General features: G+C 45.7%; 1 protein-coding gene across 2 annotated transcripts in view; it reads right to left on the bottom strand.

Annotated features, from left to right (window-relative positions):
• Positions 1–6,594: 6,594 nt before the first annotated feature.
• Positions 6,595–23,868, bottom strand: part of DCX (doublecortin) — a 182,439-nt gene continuing 165,165 nt past the window's right edge. For both annotated transcript variants that reach the window (XM_060249729.1, XM_060249730.1), the window contains exons 5-6: positions 19,685–19,779; positions 6,595–8,403 (exon numbers count right to left, since the gene is read on the bottom strand). In XM_060249729.1, the coding sequence (XP_060105712.1) occupies positions 8,347–8,403; positions 19,685–19,779 (152 nt within the window). In that variant the 3' untranslated portion in view covers positions 6,595–8,346. The remainder of the gene's footprint in view (positions 8,404–19,684; positions 19,780–23,868) is intronic.

Genomic DNA, 23,868 nt, shown 5'->3' with positions numbered 1-23,868 from the left:
TCCAAATAAAGCCGCTATACTTGGCATTCACAGTGTGCAGTCAATTCGTCCCCAAAGCAGCGAGCCAGAACAAGAATGCTTTGATTTTTGAAAGAAAGTCTCTTATTGGTCATTTACCAAATGAATCCAGCAGTGAGCTGGATCCAAAGAGTAGGGATGGAACCGCAGGTGCCCTTCCATTCATGAAGGGAGTTCTTCCGTCAGTTGAAGGACTGTGAATGGCAGAGCGTTTTTGGATCTGATATCGAAGAATAAACTCAGGTTGTCATAAAGTCGCTCAAATGGATGATAAACCATGTTCTGGTAGAAATCAAGCTGAGCTGATGGAGAAGGCATCCTCTGCTAACTGTTTTAAAGGAGCATTACATACAATGGGTGATCTTGCAATAATGAAAAAGAGAGAGGCAAATTCAGGCGACTAATTGGGTCATGATTTGTGGGGAAAGTCTTCTCAGCTACATTTAAACACGACAGCTCTGAAACTGTGAAAAGTCAGTGACTGACTAGATCGAGAGCTGACAAGAATGGGGGAAGCAAGGATTCCCTGGGGGGGGCATGAAATTGGCATACCTGTTGAGAATGTCACTCCCAGCATAACCAAGAAGTGATGTCATTGCCCCAGAGGTGACACTTGAGCATTTGCCTCAAACTCTATGGTCTCACTATAGAGCAGGGGTGGCCAACGGTAGCTCTCCATTTGTTTTTTTGCCTACAACTCCCATCAGCCCCAGCCAGCATGGCCAATAGCTGGGACTGATGGGAGTTGTAGGCAAAAAACATCTGGAGAGCTACCGTTGGCCACCCCTGCTATAGAGTTTCGGATGAATCCTAAAGCACCACCATGATTACGTCACTTCCATGCTGTACCAGAAGTGGCATCATTACACCGGGGATGCTGACTGTGCATCCCGAATTCCACTCACCATTTCCCTCCCTCCCACCCGAGCTGCAGCAGGCAGCAGTGGTGAGAGGCAGGCAGCTGGGAACCTTGCGACTAGAGCCAAAGCAAAACGCACTGCAAGAAAACATGTCCATCAACAGTGAGCAAAAGAAGTTGCCTGAAGGATCAGGGAACACTTGGCCTGGGAGCATTTTCCAGTGTTGGCAGCGGAAGTCAGACATTTATTCCGCCTGGTCCTAAAAGTGGCTGTATTGCAGTGATTCTCCTTGGGTTAGGCCATGAAGGGTCAAGCCATGAAGGGTTAGGCCATGAAGCATCATTAGCCCTAAATGGCTATCAGTCCATGCGGCCGAGAGAGAACTTTCTGCATTCCATAAGAATAGCAGAGCTGGATGAGATGAAGGGTCCATCCAGTCCAGCACCCATTCCTGGCCAATCCAGTTCCTCTAGGAGGCCCACAAGTTTGAGTTTCAAAGAGCACAACATTCACATTGATTCCAGCAGACAGAAAACAGCATCATCTGAAAAAGGGTTTGCGGTTTTTATTTCACACTTTTTAAAAATCAGAAGTATTTGAACGACATGGTTTCTGCCACATGCCAAAATTATTCATATTCTTTGTCAATTTTCCTTTTGAAAAATGGTTGTTCATATAAAATCTTGGTTGTGAGGCTCAACAACAGCTGGTGTGTGTGCAAGATGAAAAGTGCAAGAAAAAAAGGAGACAGCTGTTTGGTGAGAGAAACTTTGAAATCTCTTAGGGGGCACCTTGGGGGGGGGGGTACCAGTTCCTCAAGGAAGATCTTTCAGCACATACAGATGTTAGATGTGCAGATAATCTTAGGACAGATGGTAAACTCACACTTCCAGCGTCATGCTTTCAGAAACGTACCCAACTGAAAGTGATTGGCTTTAAATATTTAAATCTATTTTCCGGTCACTGTAAAACTACACCAGAGATTAACGCGCTCGTAACTTCAATGTGTTACATGAAAGGAAGCCCACTTAAATTGACTGGAACTTATTTCCATGAAAGGTGATTAGAATCAGAATGTTAAGGAATGTCCACTCAGATTATCAAGTGGAACTTTCTGCTCCACTGCTTATAGTTGCACACTTGGCTGCATTTTAGATTTGGAGGAGACCTCAGACAACAAGATTGAGAAAGTGCGACATCCTCCTCCTTGGACTGTATGGGTAATTCCCCACACCCAACACGAATGGGTAACTTATTCGCAAGGACTATTGGCTGTTTTATTTACAGTTAAAACAATTCTAAATTATCTTGACGCGGGTTCGGCAGGCCCAGCACATTGGCTCACTGCAAGACCATTTGTGTTTCGTACAAGGTTGGCTTCCTGCCCGAGCCATTGAGGCCAATTGGCACCACCGCTGGAGGAAGGCCACAAGCGCGGGTTCTGCTTGCCATCGCCTCCCCCCCACCGTGGCACCATCAACCCGATCCGAGGGAACGTCGACTGCGGGGTGACATGAGAGAGGTTTACAAGATAATGCATGGGATGGAGAAAGTAGAGAAAGAAGTCCTTTTCTCCCTTTCTCACAATACAAGAACTCGTGGGCATTCGATGAAATTGCTGAGCAGACAGGTTAAAACGGATAAAAGGAAGTCCTTCTTCACCCAAAGGGTGATTAACATGTGGAATTCACTGCCACAGGAGGTGGCGGCGGCCACAAGTATAGCCACCTTCAAGAGGGGTTTAGATAAAAATATGGAGCACAGGTCCATCAGTGGCTATTAGCCACAGTGTATGTGTGTATATAAAATATTTTTTGCCACTGTGTGACACAGAGTGTTGGACTTGATGGGCCGTTGGCCTGATCCAACATGGCTTCTCTTATGTTCTTATGGAAGCCCGGGGGCACAGGAAGTACCTCCGAACTACAAGTTATGATGCAGCCAAGTCTAATTTTAGTCTGAGAGCTGAGCAGGATCCTTGGGAGGGATAATGCACAGTGAAGAAGCAGCAGGTCACGTGTGCGCTTACCCCTTCTCAGGCCTGTGGCTCTTTTCTGAAGTTCCTGTCTCCCCACCCCCCACTCCCTCTGTGGTGCTGGTTCCAGATGAAGCACAAGCATGGACATCCAGTGGGGGTAAAAGTGGCTGGGTGAAAGGGGTGACACTGCAAATTGCCCTCTCCCGAGACACTACCTAGGGGCTGCCTCCACTCATCCCCCCAATATGGCAGTCCTTTGTGCCACAGGCTGGCCCAGTAGAGCCAATCTGAAGTGAGAGGTTCAGACCACGAGATCAGCTTTAATTTGCTAGTCCTGAGGCTTCAGGGCACAAGGAGGGCTTTTGAGACGTGACGGGGACAACGAACACAAGCAGGGAGTGCCCCAGTTTTCTTGGCTGAATATGAGGTGCATATCGTGAGGATTCCCTCAATGATGAAGACAATGAAGGCAGACTTATCAAGAATTCTGGGGAGTTCTGGATGGAGCCAGAATGCTGAAAAGGAAGCCAGAAGGCATGGAGCTCCTGGTATTCTTGGCCTGTCTATCACATTAGACTCTGCTGACAGGCAAAGGCATGTCCCAACTCTGCTATCTAAGATAATCTACCTAGACATGCAAGAAATCAGACTAAGTCACTGTCCCCTTCTCTGATTTTAGAATATGCACGATAATGTGAACTGGTTACATTATGGGCTTTTGTGTGACTGTCCAGTTGGCCTCTAGAAATATGAAGCCCACTTCGAGAGTTAAATTTAGCAGTGCTTTTACAACCAAATAAATGTGACAATTTTGTGCTGCAGAACTTTGCGAAAGAACAGGAGGAAGAGGAAGGAGAGACAGGAAACTACGAAGCTTATTCAGTAATGGCTACGGTTTCACACGACAACTTGATATTGAAAGGAACTACCACCGCAGTAATCTATCTAATTGAACCCTCCGTAGAGACTCCACATGCTTATAACAGCCAGCTGCCCGTACTGGACAAGAAACTAGATAACCTTTGATCTAACACCAGAGATTTTCAAATTGTGTTCTGGGGACCCCTATTATAACCCTGGCAGATTATCTGGGTTCTCTCGATAAGTCTGTTCCTCTGAAAGGCCAATTGGGCACCACTCTCCATCTTTTTCTGCCTCAGGTGAGCTACAAAAGTGTTTAAGCACCCAATCTTAGGTCCCATTCGGAGCACAGACTGGGAGCAAGATAGATAAAGAGAGGAGATCAACATTGGACCAAAGTTTCATGAACGAAACACGACCTCCATTAGCTCTGAATGGCCCCTCCTAAGAGTCTACACTTTGCAACCTTTCCCAGTATTCTCTGCAGTGCAGACAGAATCTTCAACGGATACACAAAGACCTCTTAGCTGGAGTCAGGAGTGTTTAGAAAATCACTCTTGTGGACAGTAATTGCTACAGAAGCATTAACGGCACTGCCACATCGGGGCTGGCCTTCAGACGACGACTCTGGAGTCTTGGTAATGGATTCAAAAGGCCTCTCACGCACCCAAGAGCTGGCTGGCATTTTGCATTTGGAGTACCATTACCGACAAAAGTAGAGTCTCAAATCACCTAATTGCACCCACCCACCTCATCCATACCAAATGCATTTATGAATTGACCTCAGTGCAGTGAAATCTCTTTTTAAAAAATAGCCTATGAGAGCTCAAAGCTGAACACAACTAGCACTCCGTATACTGCTATTCCGCATGCATTATTTTTGTACGACGACATCATGCAACATCAACTATACAGGCAGTTTTACATCCGACGTGGTCACCGATTTCTACCTATAGTTCAAGGACTTTCTTACCTGAAGAATTGCTTCTAAAACCTGGGAGTCTGGTCCTTTACCCTGTTTTCGCTTTTTGCAGGTTTGAATGGCTTTTCTTTTCCCTTGTGAAAAAAAGAACCTTCTGTTTCCCACTAGGACTCTGTATATTTTGCTGATGCGACGTGTGTGTGGCGACGTGAACTATGAGGAATCCCAGTCTTGCAAGCTCCTACTCAGAAGAGTGGTCTGTACATCCATGCACATGGATCGGGCTCTCAGACAATTCTTTGTTAAGCGCAGTTGGAGACAAAGGCCTCTAGCTATACTGTTTTAAGGAAAGGTGTTGCGGATGGAAGATGGGAGGGGACTACGCCTTGGAAACAATGGTTTGCTTAGGAACATATGGAAAGCCCAAAGGGTCAGACCAAAGGCCTGTCTAGTCCAAAGGGGATCAGAAAGCTACTTCAAGGAGCTTACAAGAAAGATAAGTCCTCTGGTTTGCTCCCAATACATGGCATTCAGAGATACCCTCCACCTCAGAGATTCCATTTAACTATCACGTTAACTTGAAGGCTTCCCAATGTTGTCTGCTACAGAAATGACTTGGATGAAGAGTTGGGAACGGAATATATAACATTCAAAAGACTCCACGGTACTGATGCCAATAAGAGGCCTGCACATGGATAGCGACCAGGTAGATCGTGTCCAGGTGCATGTAGGACCGGTGTATGAGAAAAGGGGAATTGGTACCTTCCTCATTGCTCAGCATGGTGCTGATTATTTACGTCTTATTGAACCAGTAATGATGGAGCGGTAGGTGGCAAGAACTTTAGCAACCGGATGGGGAATCCATTGCATTACTCCTCCATATTCCTGAGAAGTTGCGCCGCCTCTGTGGAATCCTGACCTACCCTCTTTTAGCAGAAACGATTGTTCAGTTTTCCCTTCCTTCCAGTGCATGGCCTGCGGTCCCACTCGGAGCACAGACGGGGAGCGAGATAAAGAGAGGAGATCAACATTGGACCAAAGTTAAAATTTCACAAACGAAACATGACCTCCAATTCAACTGGAGTGTTTGTTGGCTTAAGGAGTTCACAATCTATGCTATGTTCATCGTCCATGACCCAGAGCCCCCTTTACAGGCTCTGTGAGGGAGAGACCAGGGAGTACAATTGGCTCCACGTTCCTGGAGCTGACGAGCAGTAAAAGCCCACTGTGTGCATGGACTTCCTCTCTCTGCTGGATCATGGCCACGTGGCTGTTTCAGCAAAGGTCATTTCTCGGTTAGCATCGGGAAGCATCACTATTATTAACACAACACCAACCACTATGGACATTATATACAGCTCTTGCCACCAGTTGATCCAAAGACATATTTGCGATGTTAACAAAATGACTCACTTGCCAACCCAATTCCCCCCGCCGTCCCTCCCCGTGAGGTAGAGAAGTATTACTGTCCCCATTTGACAGATACGGTAAATTGAGGCACCAAGAAACTAAGAGACCTGCTCCAATTCACACACCAAATCTGTCAGGTTCCAAACACACAATGGAAAATCCTCCTGTAAGTCTTCCCTGTGCTTTGTCCTCAAGGCCAGCCTTCCCCACAGCCATCTGACCACGAACGTACGCGAATGCTGGATCTTCTGAACCAAAGGTCAGAGATATTAGGCAAAACAGTGACATAGTGGTTAGGGGATTCCAGGTCTTAATGGTTTGGTTTTAACAAACGGTAGGGCAGTATCGTGTGCTCGAGACGCAGCATCCCTACCGACTGCAGCCATCAGTTACTTCCAAATCTTCTCCATTTTAAAGAGATCATAAGCCTGGCATATTCACATTTAACTTCCAAGATGTCCGTGGCAAAAAAAACACACAGAGGCTAGCCTCCAAGGAGCGTCTAGGAGTAGCCAATCCTATCACAGCCAAGGGTTCTTGCAGAGTTCAGTGGCCCATTGGTTAGGATTCCTTTATTACGATGAGTCACTTCTTTTCTTTCCACTTTAAGCAAATTGCCCAAGGCAGCTCGCAAAACAAAAAACACAGACCACAGAATTTTAAAAACACAAATTGTCTCCCCTCCCCAAAATCCCCAATCATAACAAATGGTCGTAATACATTCTATAATCACAGGGGGTAGCAAAGAAATCTGAAGCAGAGCTGGAAAGCAGCCCAAAGGTCGGTTTGGATGGGTATTGCTTGGATAACATTTGACAACAAGACTACTGAGCGCTGATTCCCCCCAAATAAGGGACACATCCACATGCCCCACCTATATCTGGGCCCAGGAAAAATGGTCAGCTCTGCATATAACTGTGTACCAAGGTCAGTTAAAAATGAAAAGATCCCTTTGTCTTTCCATTACATTAGAACGTGTTGTCTTTAGAAGAAAGAGCTGTTCAAAGTACTTTGTTGTGAATACCCCTACCAGTTCTACAATCTGAGCATCTGGCCCGAGTTTAAGTTTATAGAAACACAGAGAATGCAAAACAGAAGTGTAATATGTTATAAAACACTCTCAAAATATTGAATTGATTGCAATATCCCTGTCCCCCACCACCCATGCACCCCCTTCCGGGTTTTTGTACCTCTGGCGCCAGTTTGGCAGCAACTTCGAAACAGTTGTTTTGAACTTTTTTTTGTACATTTTTTAAAAAATTTGCATTTTTTAAGTAAAAGAAAGTCACCAGGTTTTTTTTAAAAAGGAGCTTGAAGTACAGACTTTCTAAAACACAGCTAAAATTATTTTCCTCTATAAAAGCGTGTTGTTTTTTAAAAAAATTACCTCGAGGTGTCAGACCTGAAAACAGAATTTTCACAGTGTTTTCAGTGTTGGCTGTTTACAAGGCATTAATATTCTACACAGAGATAGAGAGATACCATTCGGCAGTTAAAATAACTTCATATCAGTCAGACCATTTTTATTGCCAGTTATATATTATAGTCTTCTTTAAAAAAAATCAAATACAGCTGAAATATCCTTGTGCATTTATTAAAATGTACCCTATTGTCCAATCTGAGAGTAGAATTACAATTGATGAAACTCTTTACTATGCGATATTGTAACAACCTCACTCTGTCTTGGCATCTTTTAAAGATGGTATCAACAGATCTCTCTCCCTACTGGCCTTGAGTAACAGAAACTGGCGTCATACACTAGGCAGGTGTGAACTCTCGGAAAGACAAAAAGGGAAACAGTTCTGCCTCTGCAGAATTCTTGCTGGTTTTATCATTATTTTGGGGAAAGGTGCTGGTGTCTAGAAACGTTTCCATTTTGGCCTTAGGACAACATTTGCTATCAGGATTAGGACGTGTGCTAATGCAAAGCTTGTACAAAAAAGAGAGGAAGTCATCACCTTCCCTGCAGCCAAACATAAATGTAGCACCCCAGAATAGAGGAAGAGACATCTGCGAGGGCACAAGATGATAATCACCCTGATTTCCAATTGCCAGGGGTCGCTGTTTTGCTCTATTATGAAGTTACTCGTATCATGGTATCCCTTTATCTCTGTTGGCTGATGGGTGTTGGTTTGTGGCACAGAGGATAAACCATAAGGGGAGGAAAAAGACATAACTTTGTGTCCTTGGATTGGTTCGCAAGCACCAGTGCCCTCTCTGCTCCTTTTTGGGCAGAAGGACTGCACTGCATCTAAAACAGAAGCGTGTATTATACACACGGGCCCACTGGGTTTTCTTTACATGGAGTCTCCGAGGGAATCAGAATCATCCAAGGACAGAGGCAGGTACAAGTCCTGTAAGAAGAAAGAAAGAGTGTTAACTCCCCCCAATTGGCCTCTTCTACATTAACAAGCAATTACTTGGGTAGGATTGGGACTTGCATATACAAAAATATTTTATGTACATTGGGTTCACCTAGCCGAGTCTACTGTATTAGCCAGGTTCCCCCAGAGCCTTAAGCATAGAAGAGCTCTTTCCAACACCTGTTTTCTGAGCGCATTTCCAACCAGAGATGCCAAGGGTTCAATCTAGGATGTTCTGCATGAAACACAAGGCAGTTCTTCCCATTCCCAGGGAAACTCTGGAAGTCACAGTTCATGGGAAAGATGGAGGGCAAGAACTAGGTATCTTTAACCATGACTTTTCAAGTACCTTACCAAGCTACATTTACCAAAACTCACTGGTGTCGAACTGTGATGTAAAATCAATGCAAGTTTGTAGAAGAGACAGGTCCTCAGTTCATAGGGAAAGAGTTATTGCCATGAGAATGAATGAAGAATGCGCGACAAGAATTAGTTCTTGTCTATTATTTCTAAACTCCTTTTCTGTAGAACATGCAAAGCATGGGAAAGCAAGTAACAAATGGGCAAAGTACCGTCATTCTCAATTGGGTAAAATGTAATACCGCCCCGCCCCCCCCCCCCCCCCAAAAAAAACCTGGCAGTGAAATCTTAAACAGAGTTTAAAAAGGTAAAGATAGTCCCCTGTGCTAGCACTCACTTGTTACTGACCCATGGGGTGATGTTGCATCAGGACATTTTCTTGGCAGATTTTTTACAGAGTGGTTTGCCACTGCCTTCCCCAGTCATCTACACTTTACCCCCAGCAAGCTGGGGACTCATTTTACCGACCTCAGATGGAAGGCTGAATCAACCCTGAGCTGGCTACCTGAACCCAGCTTCCTCCAGAATTGAATGCAGGTCATGAGCAGAGCTTGGACTGCAGTACTGCAGCTTTACCCCCCTGCGCCACAGCTTTACCCCCCTCCTAAGCGCATCAGAGTCTATGGGCTTGGGAAAACCCTTTCTAGGACTACACTGGAAACATCTGGTTTTTTTTTTCTTTTTAGGTCTCCTGATTGAGATAGAGAAATATGTTGAGAGGGAAAGAGAGGCCAGTGGGGCCTGTGTCTTTATCCTGCCGGTACTGAGACTGACATCAATGCCATTTTCATATTCAGGGGCCCGAAAGGGCACGGCAGTGATCCAGCTCCCCCCCACCCCAGGCTTTGATGCCGCCTCTCAGCCCCTGCCAGAGAGGACGCTGGCCTTCCTGCCCCTTGAGCACCGCTCTGGCAGCAGCCTAGCAGGACTTAATTTATGTAGAATGCTCAAAAAAAGGAAAAAAGAGTCATGTTCAAGGCAGCTAACAATAAAATAACAAGCGATAATAAGTTTCCAACCATTTAAAAGCAGGGCTTTTTTTGGTAGAAAAAGTCCAGCAGGAACTCATTTGCATATTAGGCCACCCCACCCCACCCCTTGACGTCAAGCCAACTGGAACAGCATTCCTACTTTTCAAAAGTTCTGTTTAAAACGTTAATAAGACCCCAACAATAAAATTATCAGCAGTAAAATGATAAGGTAGTAAAATCCATCTGTGTAAGATTTACAGACAGCAGGCTACAGCAAAGGAGTTAAAATACTAAAAGAGGGTATAAAATTATCTCAAAGCCTGGGTGAAGGGGCATTTGTTTCAACCGATGCCTAAAAGTCAGTAAGGCAGGCATTAGGTGAGCTTCAAGGGTGAGGGCATTCCACACCTGGGCACCTGCCCCCAAGAAAACGCTTCTTATCCCATTTCATCAGCCGTATCTCCTCTTGCATCTGATTGGTCAAAGGGAAGGCAGTGCCCCAGGTTGCCAGTATGGCAATCTAAGTGGAGCCAGTACTGTATACCAGCCGTTTCTCCGATACGATCTCGCCTCTTGGTCTCACAACAGTCTTTTGAGATTGCCAGACCCTTAAGAGTCCTCCATGTGCCAAGATCTTTTCTCTTTTCACTCTTGTGCACAAAAAATTATACCCCCTCATCACGTAGTGGTTGGAGTGTAGGACTAGAATCTGAGGACCCAGATTCAAATCCCCTCTCTCCTACGAAGCTTTCCAGGTGACCTTGAACCAGTCACAAGCTCTCAGACTAACCCTAAGTCACAGGGTTGCTGTTGAGAGGATAAAGTGGAGAATTATATAGTGTCCTGAGCCCCTCGGAGGAAGCTGGGATAACAAGGCATTAAATAAATAAGACTCCTGCCTTCTTCAGTGTTCAACTATGCTTATACGGAGTCAGACCATGGGCCTACTGAAGTTGAACTCTCCAAGATCTCAGGGGGAGATGTTTCAGCATCACCATAAATGTGCCTTCCAATTTTCCTCCCTGCTGAGCTGCGCAGTTCACATCCTGAGCAGAATATGTTAGCTGTAATCTTAAAATGGGTAATGCAAGACACTGTGAGGATCCAGACCAGGGGTGTGCAAACATTTGTTTCGAGTCTTCTCCTCCTATTCGGGTCTATTGAACCTGAAAAATATTGGCATTCCTGAATACCAGTATTGGTACTCTGCAGGCATTGCAGGAAACCTAAATTAATTTGTCTGTATTATACCCATGGGGACTGTCCCCATCCTTGGCAAGTTCAGAAGGCATTATCAGTATTTTCAGGTATGTGTTCAGCTCGGTATATAACCCTAGTCTAGGCTGCTGCTGAGTGGGGCTTCCTGTGTTAATGAGTGGCTACTCACACACACAGCTTAGAGGGAACACTCGTTCACCACTGCCTGATCCTTTGGAAACTGCAGATGTAGAGGAATGGATCTGGCATGCAAAGCAATTGCTCTGCTGCTGAGGCATGAAATAGCACGAAAGGTTAAGCAGTGGCAAGATCTGGAAAACTTTAATCCCCCTCTGAAATGTCTCCTTTTGTATCTCAAACATTTGAGCTTCAGCATACGGCCTGTTCCCAGTAATTCACTTTGGATTGGGGAGGGGCACACATCTACATTGTTAAATCCACATTAGCCGTCTATTGATCAAAATGTAGCCATGCTACCCTTTAAATGTCACGGCAATGCCATTTAATTTCATCTTCTGGGTTGTCTCCCTGGTGTGTAGCTTTTGGAAGAAAAAAAACAATGTTTATGCTGATATACACAAGCCCTTGTCATGCTACGCCCCCCCCCCCTCCGCCCTCGGAATGTGACTGAATGGAGTCTCCCGTGGAATGACATCACTCCTGGAATGACATCACTCCTCTTTGACACAATGGAATGACATCACTCCTCTTTGACACAATGGATAGTGGAAGCCGGAATGGCTTTTACAATTCACTCTGGATAGGCACACATTACATGTGGTGTGGCTGAACTTCTCTGCACGTTCCTAGGGGATCTCCAGGGCACTAGAAGTTGATTTTTAAAAAATGAAAACCTAAATATTCTCTCACTGTATCAGAGAACAGGGGGGCAGCCATGTTGGTCTGAAGCGACACAACCAAGTTTGAGTTCAGTGGCACCTTTAAGGCCAACCAAGTTTAATTCTGGTCTTAATGGTGCCTCTGAACTCAAACTTTGTTCCATATCAGAGAACATTTAGGACACCAGGTGTTAGTCTAGCGCTTCCCTTCCTTCATACGTTCCAAACTCTCTGTGGCACAGAGGGAAAGGCAAGACGCATCGTTTTCCATGCACCACAGAATGGAATGAAGCAATCATGGGTCCACTCCCCTTCAAGCTCTCTTCCAACTGATTCTGGGAAGGATCATAATCATAGGCCGTTTTCCCACTGACCTTACTCCGGAGTGACGTCCCTCTTCACCGCGCAGCGTCTGCGCGGATTTCCCACCAACTGCTGCGCACAACCAGGAAGTGTTGCGGCTTTTGCGTCGCAGATGTAAACCGCTAAAAACCAGTTTACATCTGCGACGCAAAAGCCGCGGCTCTTCCTGGTTGTGCGCAGCAGTTGGTGGGAAATCCGCGCAGACGCTGCGCGGTGAAGAGGGACGTCGCTCCGGAGTAAGGTCAGTGGGAAAACAGCCATACTCTCTTCCAACATATACTGTATTGTACCTTCTACACGGACAGTAGAATTTTGTTATGTGTTGAATCAATTTTTTGACATTAATTCATTTCACAAGACTATGTACAACTTGGGATTTTTCAATAAACTTAGAATCCTAGAGTTGGAAGGGACCTCCAGGGTCATCTAGTCCAACCCCCTGCACAATGCAGGAAACTCACTAATACCTCCCCCTAAATTCACAGGATCTTCATTGCTGTCAGATTTTTTTTTTTTTAAAAAAATCATTCTCTCTCTGATACAGAAAAAGGAAAGAGTTCAGTAGCGCATTAAAGACTAACAAAAGTTGTGGTAGGGGAGGAGCTTTTGTGAGTAACTGCTCACTTCTTCAAATCTTGATCTACTTTGCAATATGGACTATGTGCAATCTGCATGTTTTGGGGGCAGTAAACTATCTCAGAATTCATAGAGCTTCATGCCATGGGAATACATTCAGGATCTGTGCTATCACTTTCTCTTTTGACTTCTGATGGCTTGCCCAATGGAGAAAGTAAAAGAAGAAGAAGAAGAAGATATTGGATTTATATCCCGCCCTCCACTCCGAAGAGTCTCAGAGCGGCTCACAATCTCCTTTCCCTTCCTCCCCCACAACAGACACCCTGTGAGGTGGGTGGGGCTGGAGAGGGCTCTCACAGCAACTGCCCTTTCAAGGACAACCTCTGCCAGAGCTATGGCTGACCCAAGGCCATGCCAGCAGGTGCAAGTGGAGGAGTGGGGAATCAAACCCGGTTCTCCCAGATAAGAGTCCACACACTTCACCACTACACCGAACTGGCTCTCTACACCAAACTCACCAAACATTTCAACGGTGTGTGTCTTTGTACTCAAGACCCGCCTGTCACTGAATATGAGAACACTTGTCAGCCATCAGCTCATGATTTTAAATGAGGACAGTCTCCCCTTGTAGGAAGCGATCTTCTTGCTGGCTCAAAGGTATAAAACGAAAGGATGTCACCTGCAAAACCCAAGAGCTCCTACAGGCGTTCCTGTCCCAGAAAACCACTACAACAATGCCAGGAAAAAGTAATTACGGAGTACATTACAGCTCGAAGAATGGAGCGTAACCTCAATATTGTTCGAAAACCTCCTTAAAAGGTAATATTAGCATGACTGCTTAGAGCGTTTGAGATATCCACATTTCTTCCATTGCTTAATAGGGCAGAATTGCTAGGATTTCAGGCTATTCGTGACAGGAGGGGAGAGATTTACTGGGTGGTGACGGTGTGAGAAGCATGCTCAGTTGCTATTTGTATTCCAGCAGATCGTTCCCTCGCTTTTCAATAAAGCCACCTGTGCAGGCCACTTTTATAGAAATCTAAGGTTGTTGCTCTCCTAGCCCTGACCCAATCTGTTGCTGATCCAAGTACTTGTTCTGGGACAGCAACTCCCAAATCACATCACCCTCTGATCTGGTTTTGTGTGTGTGTACATTTTATTATCGCTATATCCATAAATGGCCCAATCCCTGCTCTGGGCGATGTAAAACACATAAAACCACAACAAAATAAAAGCCAGTCCAAATCAATTTACAGAACGTTTTAACAATCCGATGGGGAGTGATGAATAACCCCTATTCTGACAGCCAGCTACATTTGCAGGCGGGGAGAAGAGGGCAAAATCGGTGCAAATCATAGAGAGTAGAGAAGGGTGCCAGGCAGATGGGAACTGTCGCTGTCCTCTACCAAAAGCCTGGCGGGACATCTCTGCCTTGCAGGCCTTCTAGAATTGCATCAGATCCTGCAGGGCCCAGATGGGATTTGGCAGAGAGTTCCACCAGGTTGGGGCCTGGACTGAGAAGGCCCTAGCCCTGGTTGAGGACAGCTGGATATCTTTAGGGCCGGGGACCACCAGCAAGTTGTTGTCTAAGGAGCGCAACACTCTCTCAGGGATGTAACAGAGATGGTCCATAGGGTAGATCAGAGGTTGGAATGAACTCGTAGAGAATCAACTGCCCCTGGCAAGTTTCAGAGAAGTAGCAGTGTTAGGCCAAAGAACGTGTCATGTATGCCTCAAAGAAACAAACTGGAGGTGATGTTCTGTGTTGCCTTCTCCCCCATAACACATAGGAAAAGTCACCCTGTGATTTGACAGCAGCACAATATGAGATTCCCTCTTCCCATTCCCTGGGAACAGCAGTCAATTGAACATGAACATATGAAGCTGCCTTACACCGAATCAGACCCTCGGTCCATCAAAGTCAGTATTGTCTACTCAGACTGGCAGCGGCTCTCCAGGGTCTCAAGCTGAGGTTTTTCACACCTATTTGCCTGGACCCTTTGTTAGTGGAGATGCCGGGGATTGAACTTGGGACCTTCTGCTTCCCAAGCAGATGCTCTACCACTGAGCCACTGTCCCTCCCCAAAACATATGAACATATGAAGCTGCCTTATACTGAATCAGATCCTCGGTCCATCAAAGTCAGTATTGTCTACTCAGACTGGCAGCGGCTCTCCAGGGTCTCAAGCTGAGGTTTTTCACACCTCTTTGCCTGGACCCTTTGTTAGTGGAGATGCCGGGGATTGAACCTGGGACCTTCCGCTTACCAAGTAGATGCTCTACCACTGAGCCACCGTCCCTCCCCAATTGTGTGGTAAGGCGGCAAGGAACTGAAAACTGATGGCATCATGTCACAGAGCGAGTTCCTACGTTACAAGAGCTGGGTGCTGTTTTGAGCAGCATTCCTCTGGCGTCTGCCACATATTTTTCTCAACTGAGAAAACTGAAACTGTAATAAAACAATTGCAAAACCAAAGTCAGCAGCTGCAGACACAGAACCTCAACGCCTCTAAAAAAAGATTTTGCTAAAAAGCAGGTAAGAATTAAACATCCTTTGTGTGTCACTTACGTTAATAATATCCCTTTTGCAAACATGAAGTTTTTTTTTGGGGGGGGGGGGTTTTGCTCAGGAAGGGGAAGGAACTAATTGGGATAAGGGCACAAGGTTTCACAAATGGTGGGGCAAACTATTGTAACATTGTGATGTCATCGCAGCCAAAGATGTGCCAACGATCACATTAGGAGGAACAAAATTGGGAAGAAGAAAAAAAAAAACTATTTAGAACTCAACTCATATTCAAGGACACCTGGACCTAACCTGAAATGGCATAAGGCTTTTCAAGCAAGCCCGCCCCCCCAACTATTTGACCTTTTCCTACTTCGTTAGACCACAAGCTGACTGAATCCCGCATTCTTAGGCGGAGACAGATCAAATGGTCTTTGTAGCCTAGTTTTGTCTCCTCTGCCTGGCAGAGTCTCTCCAGGATTGCAGGCAATGTTCCCTCTAAAATGCAGAGCCTTGTGAGCAAAAAAATCCACTTTGCGAGCTCCTGGCATTCAAGGCGTGAGCTCCTGCATCAATTAGTGTGCTCTGGGCTCATCCTTCCTGAGCGAAGACAAAAACCTGTGAGCTGGAGGCTAAAAATCTGTGAGCTAGCTCACGCTCACTCAGCTTAGTGAGTGCTAGGGGCCAATGTTCCCTCTAAGCTGCAGAGCCTTGTGAGCAAAAATTCTGCTTTGTGAGCTACTGGCATTAAAGTGGTGAGTGACTGACATTCAAGTTGTGAGCTACTGCACAAATTATTGTGCTCCGGGGTCATCCTTCCTGAGCTAAGACAAAAAATGTGTGAGTGGAGGCCAAAAATCTGCGCGCTGGCTCACGCTAACTCAGCTTAAAGGGAACACTGGTTACAAGTAGAGATCTTTCCCAGCCTTGCTACATGTGACCCTTTTTAAATGGATGCGGCTGTGCGCTCTATTTTTGACCAATGGTTCCCAGTCCCCCCCCCCCCCCGCCAAATAATCAGTATGTCAGAGGAAGGCCCTTCGTTGCAACCCTGATGAACTAATCTGACTTGGAAAATCTACACCTTCTAGCAACTGAAACGGACAGGTGAGAAAATGAGGTAGCATTTCACCAAAATGCCAACAAAAAACACCAGCGGGTGGCTTTTGGAGTTAAAGCCTTTGTTTCTCTTTGTTTGGTAGCGAAATGTTGCAAAGCTGGAATATTGGAGGGCATATTTCTGGTATGGCTAAATAAAAGCAACCTTTCAAAGGAAGCCCCAGGAGCCTTGGGGGGGAAAAAATCAGAGATTCTACTAAAACGGAGGGCATTGCATTATTTCCTTTCTTTTAAGCCCTTGAATGAGCAGCATCTGCTCAAAGAGTCTTTATTTCCCTCCTACTGGAGAAAGTGAGGTGCTTACTTGGTTGTGGCCTTATTAGAATAATACAAAAACCGTCCTCCAGACAATGCACTGCGGGAAGAGAAATCTGGGAAAGAACAATAAGGATCTGAAAGGCCTGATGCTGGCTGTGGCAGTCAGGAAGCCCCTGCTGAGTCCTGCTGACTCTTATTAAGGGGCAATTTGCGCCATGTATTTTCTGCCCAGGCAACCAGGCCTGAAACTCCATGGTGGTGTTTGCATGTGGAGAAACAAAATGTGTTAACCAATCAATGGGAGAGGGAGAAGAAAACCACACCAAGCCTACCTTTTTAACCCAGATTTTGGGATCTACTTCAGACAGACCAGGTCCCAAGTTCCGTCCCAAAGATACCCAAACTTCTGAAGCCACCATCTAGGAAATTAACTCAGGATGACTCCTAGAGCAGCTTTGGAGAAGTCCCACAATGATTTCCGTGACTATAATGGCAACGGTGGAAACCAGAGTAGTTCTACGTTGGTAATTGCCTAGGGCAACATGCTGAGTGTGACTGCTCATGAGACTTGCTTCGTAAATTGCATTTGTGCTGGCAGTTGTATGCTTGTGAAATATATAAATGGTATTGTGAAGTGAGGTGCCTTGATTGCTGGTTTTTGATATTATACATGGTTTGCCAAACCTGTACTGTGTGATCTCGGTGTTTGTTTAGACTTCTCAGGTGTACAAAAAACAAACAAACGGTTGAGCACAAGAGCCAGTGCAGCAAAATGGCTATAGCACAGTTAAGTCTGAGTCAGGTTAAGTGGTTAGAGCGTCAGACTAGGATCTGGGCGATCCAGGCTCAAAACCCCACTCTGTCATGGAAGCTCAGTGTGCGGTGGGCCAGTCACTATGGCGGTGGGCCAGTCACTGTCTCTCAGGCCAACCGACCTACCTTGCAGGCTTGTTGTGAGAATGAAATGAAAACTGCCCTGCGGGACCTCAGGCAGTTCCGCAGGGCCTCCAAGACAGTCCTCTTCCGGCTGGCCTACAACTAACTGACACTGAGAATTTTGGATGGAGGTAGTGTGCACTCTGACAGACTGCTGGTTTTATGTTTTATGTTTTATTAACCTACTGTTTTAACTGCTGCTATGTAATGTTTTAAGCCAAACCTATGTTAGTTTTATATGCTGTGAGCCGCCCTGAGCCGCTTCGGTGGGAAGGGCGGGATATAAATCGAAATATAAATAAATAAAATAAATATAAATAAATAAAATGGAGGAACCATGCTGATAAAATACTACATTGCTCAAAAACACTTCAAACAGTACAGAACAAAAAGCATCCTTAAGGTGACTGCACAGGTGACCACGTCAAGATTCTTTGGGAGCAGAGTTTGATTCATTGACTTTTGGCTGTGATCAGAAACACTAAGAGGGCGGGTGATGTGTAAGACTGAAAGAAATGAAAGCTGTGGCAAAGTGCACATGGCCTGCGTGAAATCTGGTAAGAAAAACAGAACAAAAGAGGATTCCTGTCTGTTTTGGACATGAGACTGGAACTCTAAAATCTGGGGACAGATTTGGTTGGTTCCCATGGAGTGACTGCACATCAGCAGTTGCACACTGGGCAACTACTCACCACAAAAACACCCTTCAAATATGCTCAAAGACAGGAGTTCCCAGTCTGGTACCTGCAGGCGCCACAGCACTCACTGGATTCTTCAGCAAGTGGGAGGGGCCACTGTCAGGCAGCAAGGCTTGTTACTGGCTGCCCTCGTTCAAAGGAAAGCCCCCCCCGCCCCGCCCTGGAGGATCAGGAGGACCAGGGAGCACCTGGGCTTTCCTTCAGCAGCATGTGGTTCCATCCCCCCTCCAGGATTTCCTTCTTCCCAAGAGGGATGAGGAGGGAGGTTTTCTGTTTGGCTTCACCTCCTATTTCAGGGTGCCATTTACCATTTACCAAAGGCACCCACAGGCTCAAAGGGTTGGGGGACCTTGCTGCAGGTCAGGGGTGGCCAAATTTGCTTAACATAAGAGCCACACAGAATAAATGTCAGACGTTTGAGAGTCACAAGACATGAACATCAGATATTTGAGAGCCACAAAACATGAACATCAGAAGTTTGAGAGCTGGGAGGGAGGGAGGAAAATAGATGGAGAGGTAGAGGTAGAAAGAAAGCAACTTTAAATGCATTCTCCAAGCTGACAGACAGGTGGTGGGGGCTTCAACAGCCACACAGTATGTGGGAAAGAGCCACAGTTTGGCCATCCCTGCTGTAAAAAGATAAAGGTAAAGGTTTATCTGTGCAAGCACCAAGTTGTTACCAATCCATGGGGTGACGTCACATCACGATGTTTTCTTGGCAGACTTTTTAATGGGGTGATTTGCCATTGTCTTTCCCAGTCATCTACACTTCCCCCCGAGCAAGCTGGGTTCTCTTTATACTTATTATAGTTACTTTATAAAATGCTCTCTCTGAGCACAGGACTCAAAGTACTGCGCGACAGTTGACAAATCAACATATAACAAGACTCACAAAATAACAAAAATCACATTTTTTAAAAATTGCAAACAGCAAGCATTTAGAGATTATAGATAATAGTCCAGTCTTTTGATTATCACTATAGGATTCCCCCCCCCCCCTCCCCACCGGTACATAAATGTTCAGCACATGAATGCCAGGACTGGTGAAATGTACAAGGGGTGGCAGTAAGGAAATAATCTGGCAGGCTCACGAAGAAGACAGCCTGAGCACAAAGTCAGTGCCTGGGTTCTAAATTACTCTGAGGGAAGTGCCAACACTTCGTAGGGAATAAAACCACCCTAGACCCTCATGCAACAAGCCTCCTGTTGAGCTGCAGTACTGCCCACAGCCATGCCCAGTGGTGGCATTAAAGCGCAGCACAGAGTTGTCCCGCCCTTCTCCCCTCCAACAAGCTACCATGGTGGTACGGGCACCTGAGGATGATGCCCAGATCCACTGGCTGGATTTCCTGCATCTGCAACACCCCTCTCTCACAGGAACTCAAAGCGGACTGAAGGAGGTTTAGTAAGGTATAAGAAACGTAATACCTTGTGCTTGCGGAGGCTCCCTGGGCTGGTAGGTGTGGAGATTGGGGACTGCTTCGATTTGGGGGTGGACAGCTGGCTGCTTGATGTTCCATTTGCTGTCATAAAACAAGAGAGAAATCAGCTATGAACAAAGATGAGCAAGAGGACAGGGGAAAACCCATTCTATTTGCATCAAAACACATCAGTATACGAAATCCACAGCCCACAAATCAAATTGTAGATAATGGTTTTCTGACTAAGCATTAAGTATCTTTTCCAGCATTGCAGCCAAGGTGCACACTTTTTGGTTTGCATGCAACAGCCACATCTTCTGCGTGGACTTCCTGTCAGGAGTCTGGGCTCGGCTGATAAGGAAATGTGGCAAGCGGCAGGTGCTCAGGTGAAGCCACAGGGGTGGGGGGGGGGGACACGGAACCGCTGAAGCCCCAGAGGGCATGCAAAGGCAAAGGGAGACTTCCCTAGTTCCAAGGCAGACAGACTTGCAAAAGGACAACCGAACCTCAGCAGCTCTGTGTGGGGAGAACCGCGTTCTATTCTGCGCTCTTCCACGAAGTCAGCTGGGTGACCTTGGGTCAGTTACAGCTTCCCAGAGCTCTCTCAACCCCAAAGTTAAGTCTCGGTCACCACCCAGTGGGTGCATAAAGAGCTAGTACTTCAAGCAGACAGACAATGTTCGGATCTCCTGGCTATCCACACACAACACCATACGATAATTAATCACTTAGGCTCCCATGTAAAGGCAGAAGAGGAAGGTGAGAGGACTGTGGTGATCCTGGAAGTGAGTGCAAAACGTGCAACACCAGTTTATGTGGCGTTTTCTTGATGCACTCCAGGCAAGTGAATGCCACGGAAGGGAAGGAAGGGAGGGGAAAATGGTGGCAAAAATTATCATGTAGCCCAGCTCTACTGAGTTCTGTGAACAGCAAGCACAAAGGGAATCAGCTCTGGATTTTTGAAAAGGAAGTATTTATTTTCAAAAGCTGTCTGGAAGATTCCGTGCAAAATGTGAAGCGATGCGAGCAGCTATGCATATCTTATTCCTATTTGTATTTACTTAATTTTATTACAATAATAGATCAGCAATAACATAATCAACAGGCAGCAACGAATAATAGGAAATATGCACATACGCTAAAAAAACCCTTGTTATCAATTAAACTCCATGTTACATACATAGTTAATAAAAAGATTTGACCAGATGCTTCCTTATTAAACAAGCTGAAGAACAAAACTAGTCCACCTTAAGGGGACTTATACAACTTGTCATATCTACCTGGAATACTGGAGAGAACTGGGGTAATATGTAAGGAACAAATGCCTGATCTAACATGGCTTCTCTTATGTTCTTAGAAGAGCTAAAGGTAAGGCAAGGCCAAGGTGAAGGCTGAAGCTGTTTGACATTTAAGGAATGCTATGGATTCTTGTTTGTATTTCCTACCTGGCTTCTCCTGGGTCCTCTGAAATCAACGACTGGCTACTCCTGAAAGCAGCCTTTATCTTGCTAACTCATCTTGTCGTAAAATGATACTGCCACAAATGCAGCAAGACTCAACATTAATGTAACTGGATAAATTACAGGAAATTATTATCATTATTTAGAATATGTAGGACTGGATGCAGGAAAACTGTCAATTTCCATCAATTCCCCCATCCTGCTGCAGGCCCCTCCCCGCTCCTGGTTGCTCAGAGTCCCCAAATCCCCAGGAGGAGCGGCATTTTATGGAGCCCGGAGGGCTGCAGGGGTGGAGGGGAGGGCAGGAACATTCCACTCCACCCATGGAGAATTTAGCTTGGACCCAACCCCTGCTGTATGTTATACCCAGGCCTTGAATTCAGCAGGAGCTCACAGGAGCACAGCCCCTGAATCTTTCTGATGGCCCCTCCTCCTCCCTACCTACCTTGTCCATTGGCTAGTAGGTACAGCTGCATAACAATCCCTGGATTAGGAGAGCGGGCAGCCAGCCAGCCAGCCACCAGGGGCTTTGCCACACCCCCAGCAGCCCTCATTAACCCCTGGAGAAGCCCACACCACCCTTTCTCCACTTCTTATGTGCATTTGGGTGGCAGGTGGCTTGCTGACCTTTTGACTGCAGGGGGAGATGGCCAAGGAGAGCCCCAGGAGAGCAAGGCCTGCTTGGGCTGGCTGGATCTCTAGCCAGCCCAAGCAGACCTCCCTTGCCCAGGGCTCTCCTTTCTTGCATCAGGTTGCTTTTGGCTGGTGAGGGGGCATATGCTAATGAATTATGCTAATGAGCTCCAACGCCTATTTTTCTACAAAATGAACCCCGGTTATACTAGACAATCCAAGTAACAGAAATTTCCTCCTAGCCCAAAAGTCTTCAATTTCTACACAAAACCTACTGAACCCACACGTGGCGACACCCTTAGAATCTGTTGAAAGAATGATAGCAAAATCTTGTCTTGCCTAAATGTTGCCTTTCGAAAAACTGTGCAGTCCCTCCTGAAGCATCACCTGCTCAAACACTGCTAATTAAAGTCTACAAAAGGGGGGGGGGGCACTGAAACACAAGAAATCCCAGATGCTTCTGTATTGGGCAGAATGCCAAGAAACTGAACAGAGAGGCATGCTAATGTTGATGCCACTAAACCCCAGCACATTAGAAAAACATCTCTCATGCAGTAGGTTTCACTGGTTTGGTTTTTGAGGGAAGGCTGGATGGGAGGGAGCAGGGCGGTGAGGGGGAGGCCTTGGAGATGTGCAAAGCCCCGTGAGAAATGCCCTTAACCTTTCCAAAACTCTTTGAGTTTCCCCTGAACATGTTTTGTCCAAGAAGAGATCTCCACATTGGCCTCAGAAGTTGCTTTAAAGGAAATGTAACTGGCAACCTAGAGTTGTGTGAAGTCCCATTCAGTATTCCAAGGGCCTTATCAGGGCATTCTGAGCTTCCTTGAACTTCTTTAGATGCCTTGCTCAAGCAGCAAAGCAACCTCTGTCACCAGCTTCAAATTCTGTGTTAAGTAAAATTCAGGGGCAGCTTTGGAAAGCTCAGACTCACCCCTGTACCTATCAAAAAACCACTGAACTGGAACCAAGATGCCTCCTTCCACTACCATCCAAACCTTCCACCAGTCTGTTGACTGACATGGTGCAACTTCTCTCTGTCTGAAAAGGCAATCTAATAGGCGCTGTCTGGAACGTGAAACAATCCCATCCCCAGCCCTTCTTCCCTCTTGACAAACTAAAGAGTGCTTTTACAAAGACACAAAAGAGTTTATCTCCTAGTTCAATCCAGTAAGAGGAAAATCCAGACCTGTAGATCTTAGAAGACAAACATGACTTTCCGTTCTATAACAGTATGAGTAGACAAACATCAACACATTTGATCCTATCCGGAGTTTAACTTAATTCCTTTCCAGTGGCAGCAAATTGCTGTTAACAAAGGACTCACAAAGGTGGAGAATGTGTGTCTCCATCATATCACTCGAGACTGAAGGGAGGGAACGCAGGTGATCAAATCCTCCTCCATTCAAAAGAAACATTTCTGCACACAGGAAACAAATACTTTGGGACAACTAGATTGGAGTCCAGTAGACCTCAGAGATCAAAAAGATATTTGGGGTAAAAGTTTTCTTCTTGACCTCTAAAGTGTTACTTCACTTGAATCTAACTGTTCTACTAAAGACCAACATGGTGTACTTGGGGAAAAGGTGGACCAGTCTAGCAAGCTAATTTTCTGTGTAGATGTTTTTTTTTTTTAATGAGAGAGCATGGGATTGTGTTCTGTGTGCCATTCCACCATATTTTATGGCATTTTAACAACTGCCACTTATTTTTAATTGCTGCTTTTAAAAAGTATCTTTTTGCTACTTCAGTAGAACAACTAGGTTCTGAGTCCAGTTGCACCTTTTTGCAGGTGGTTTTAATGGTGTCACTTTAGTTTTTGTTTTTTTTACCTTGGAGCTTCTTTGGCATATTGACAACCAACTTGGCTGAGTGAGCACAGCATGAAAAATATTTCAAATAATAAATTTAACACCCACCTGTGCTGAAGTGAGAACTGGTTATGCTTAAAACACTCGCTGATTTGGATTATGTCTTGTTCACTGTTTGCATCCAGGGAATCAATAGGTCACTGAGCTATTTAGATACTTCCAAACAATTTCCGTTGTGTTCTTTCTCCACTTTCTTACACAGTTAGGCTGCATCCTCACAGATACCATTC

The sequence above is a fragment of the Heteronotia binoei genome, chromosome 11, assembly GCF_032191835.1.
Source record: "Heteronotia binoei isolate CCM8104 ecotype False Entrance Well chromosome 11, APGP_CSIRO_Hbin_v1, whole genome shotgun sequence".
Taxonomy (NCBI): domain Eukaryota; kingdom Metazoa; phylum Chordata; class Lepidosauria; order Squamata; family Gekkonidae; genus Heteronotia; species Heteronotia binoei.
The sequence above is the reverse complement of the archived record's forward strand: the minus strand, read 5'-3'. Positions and strand labels throughout refer to the sequence as shown.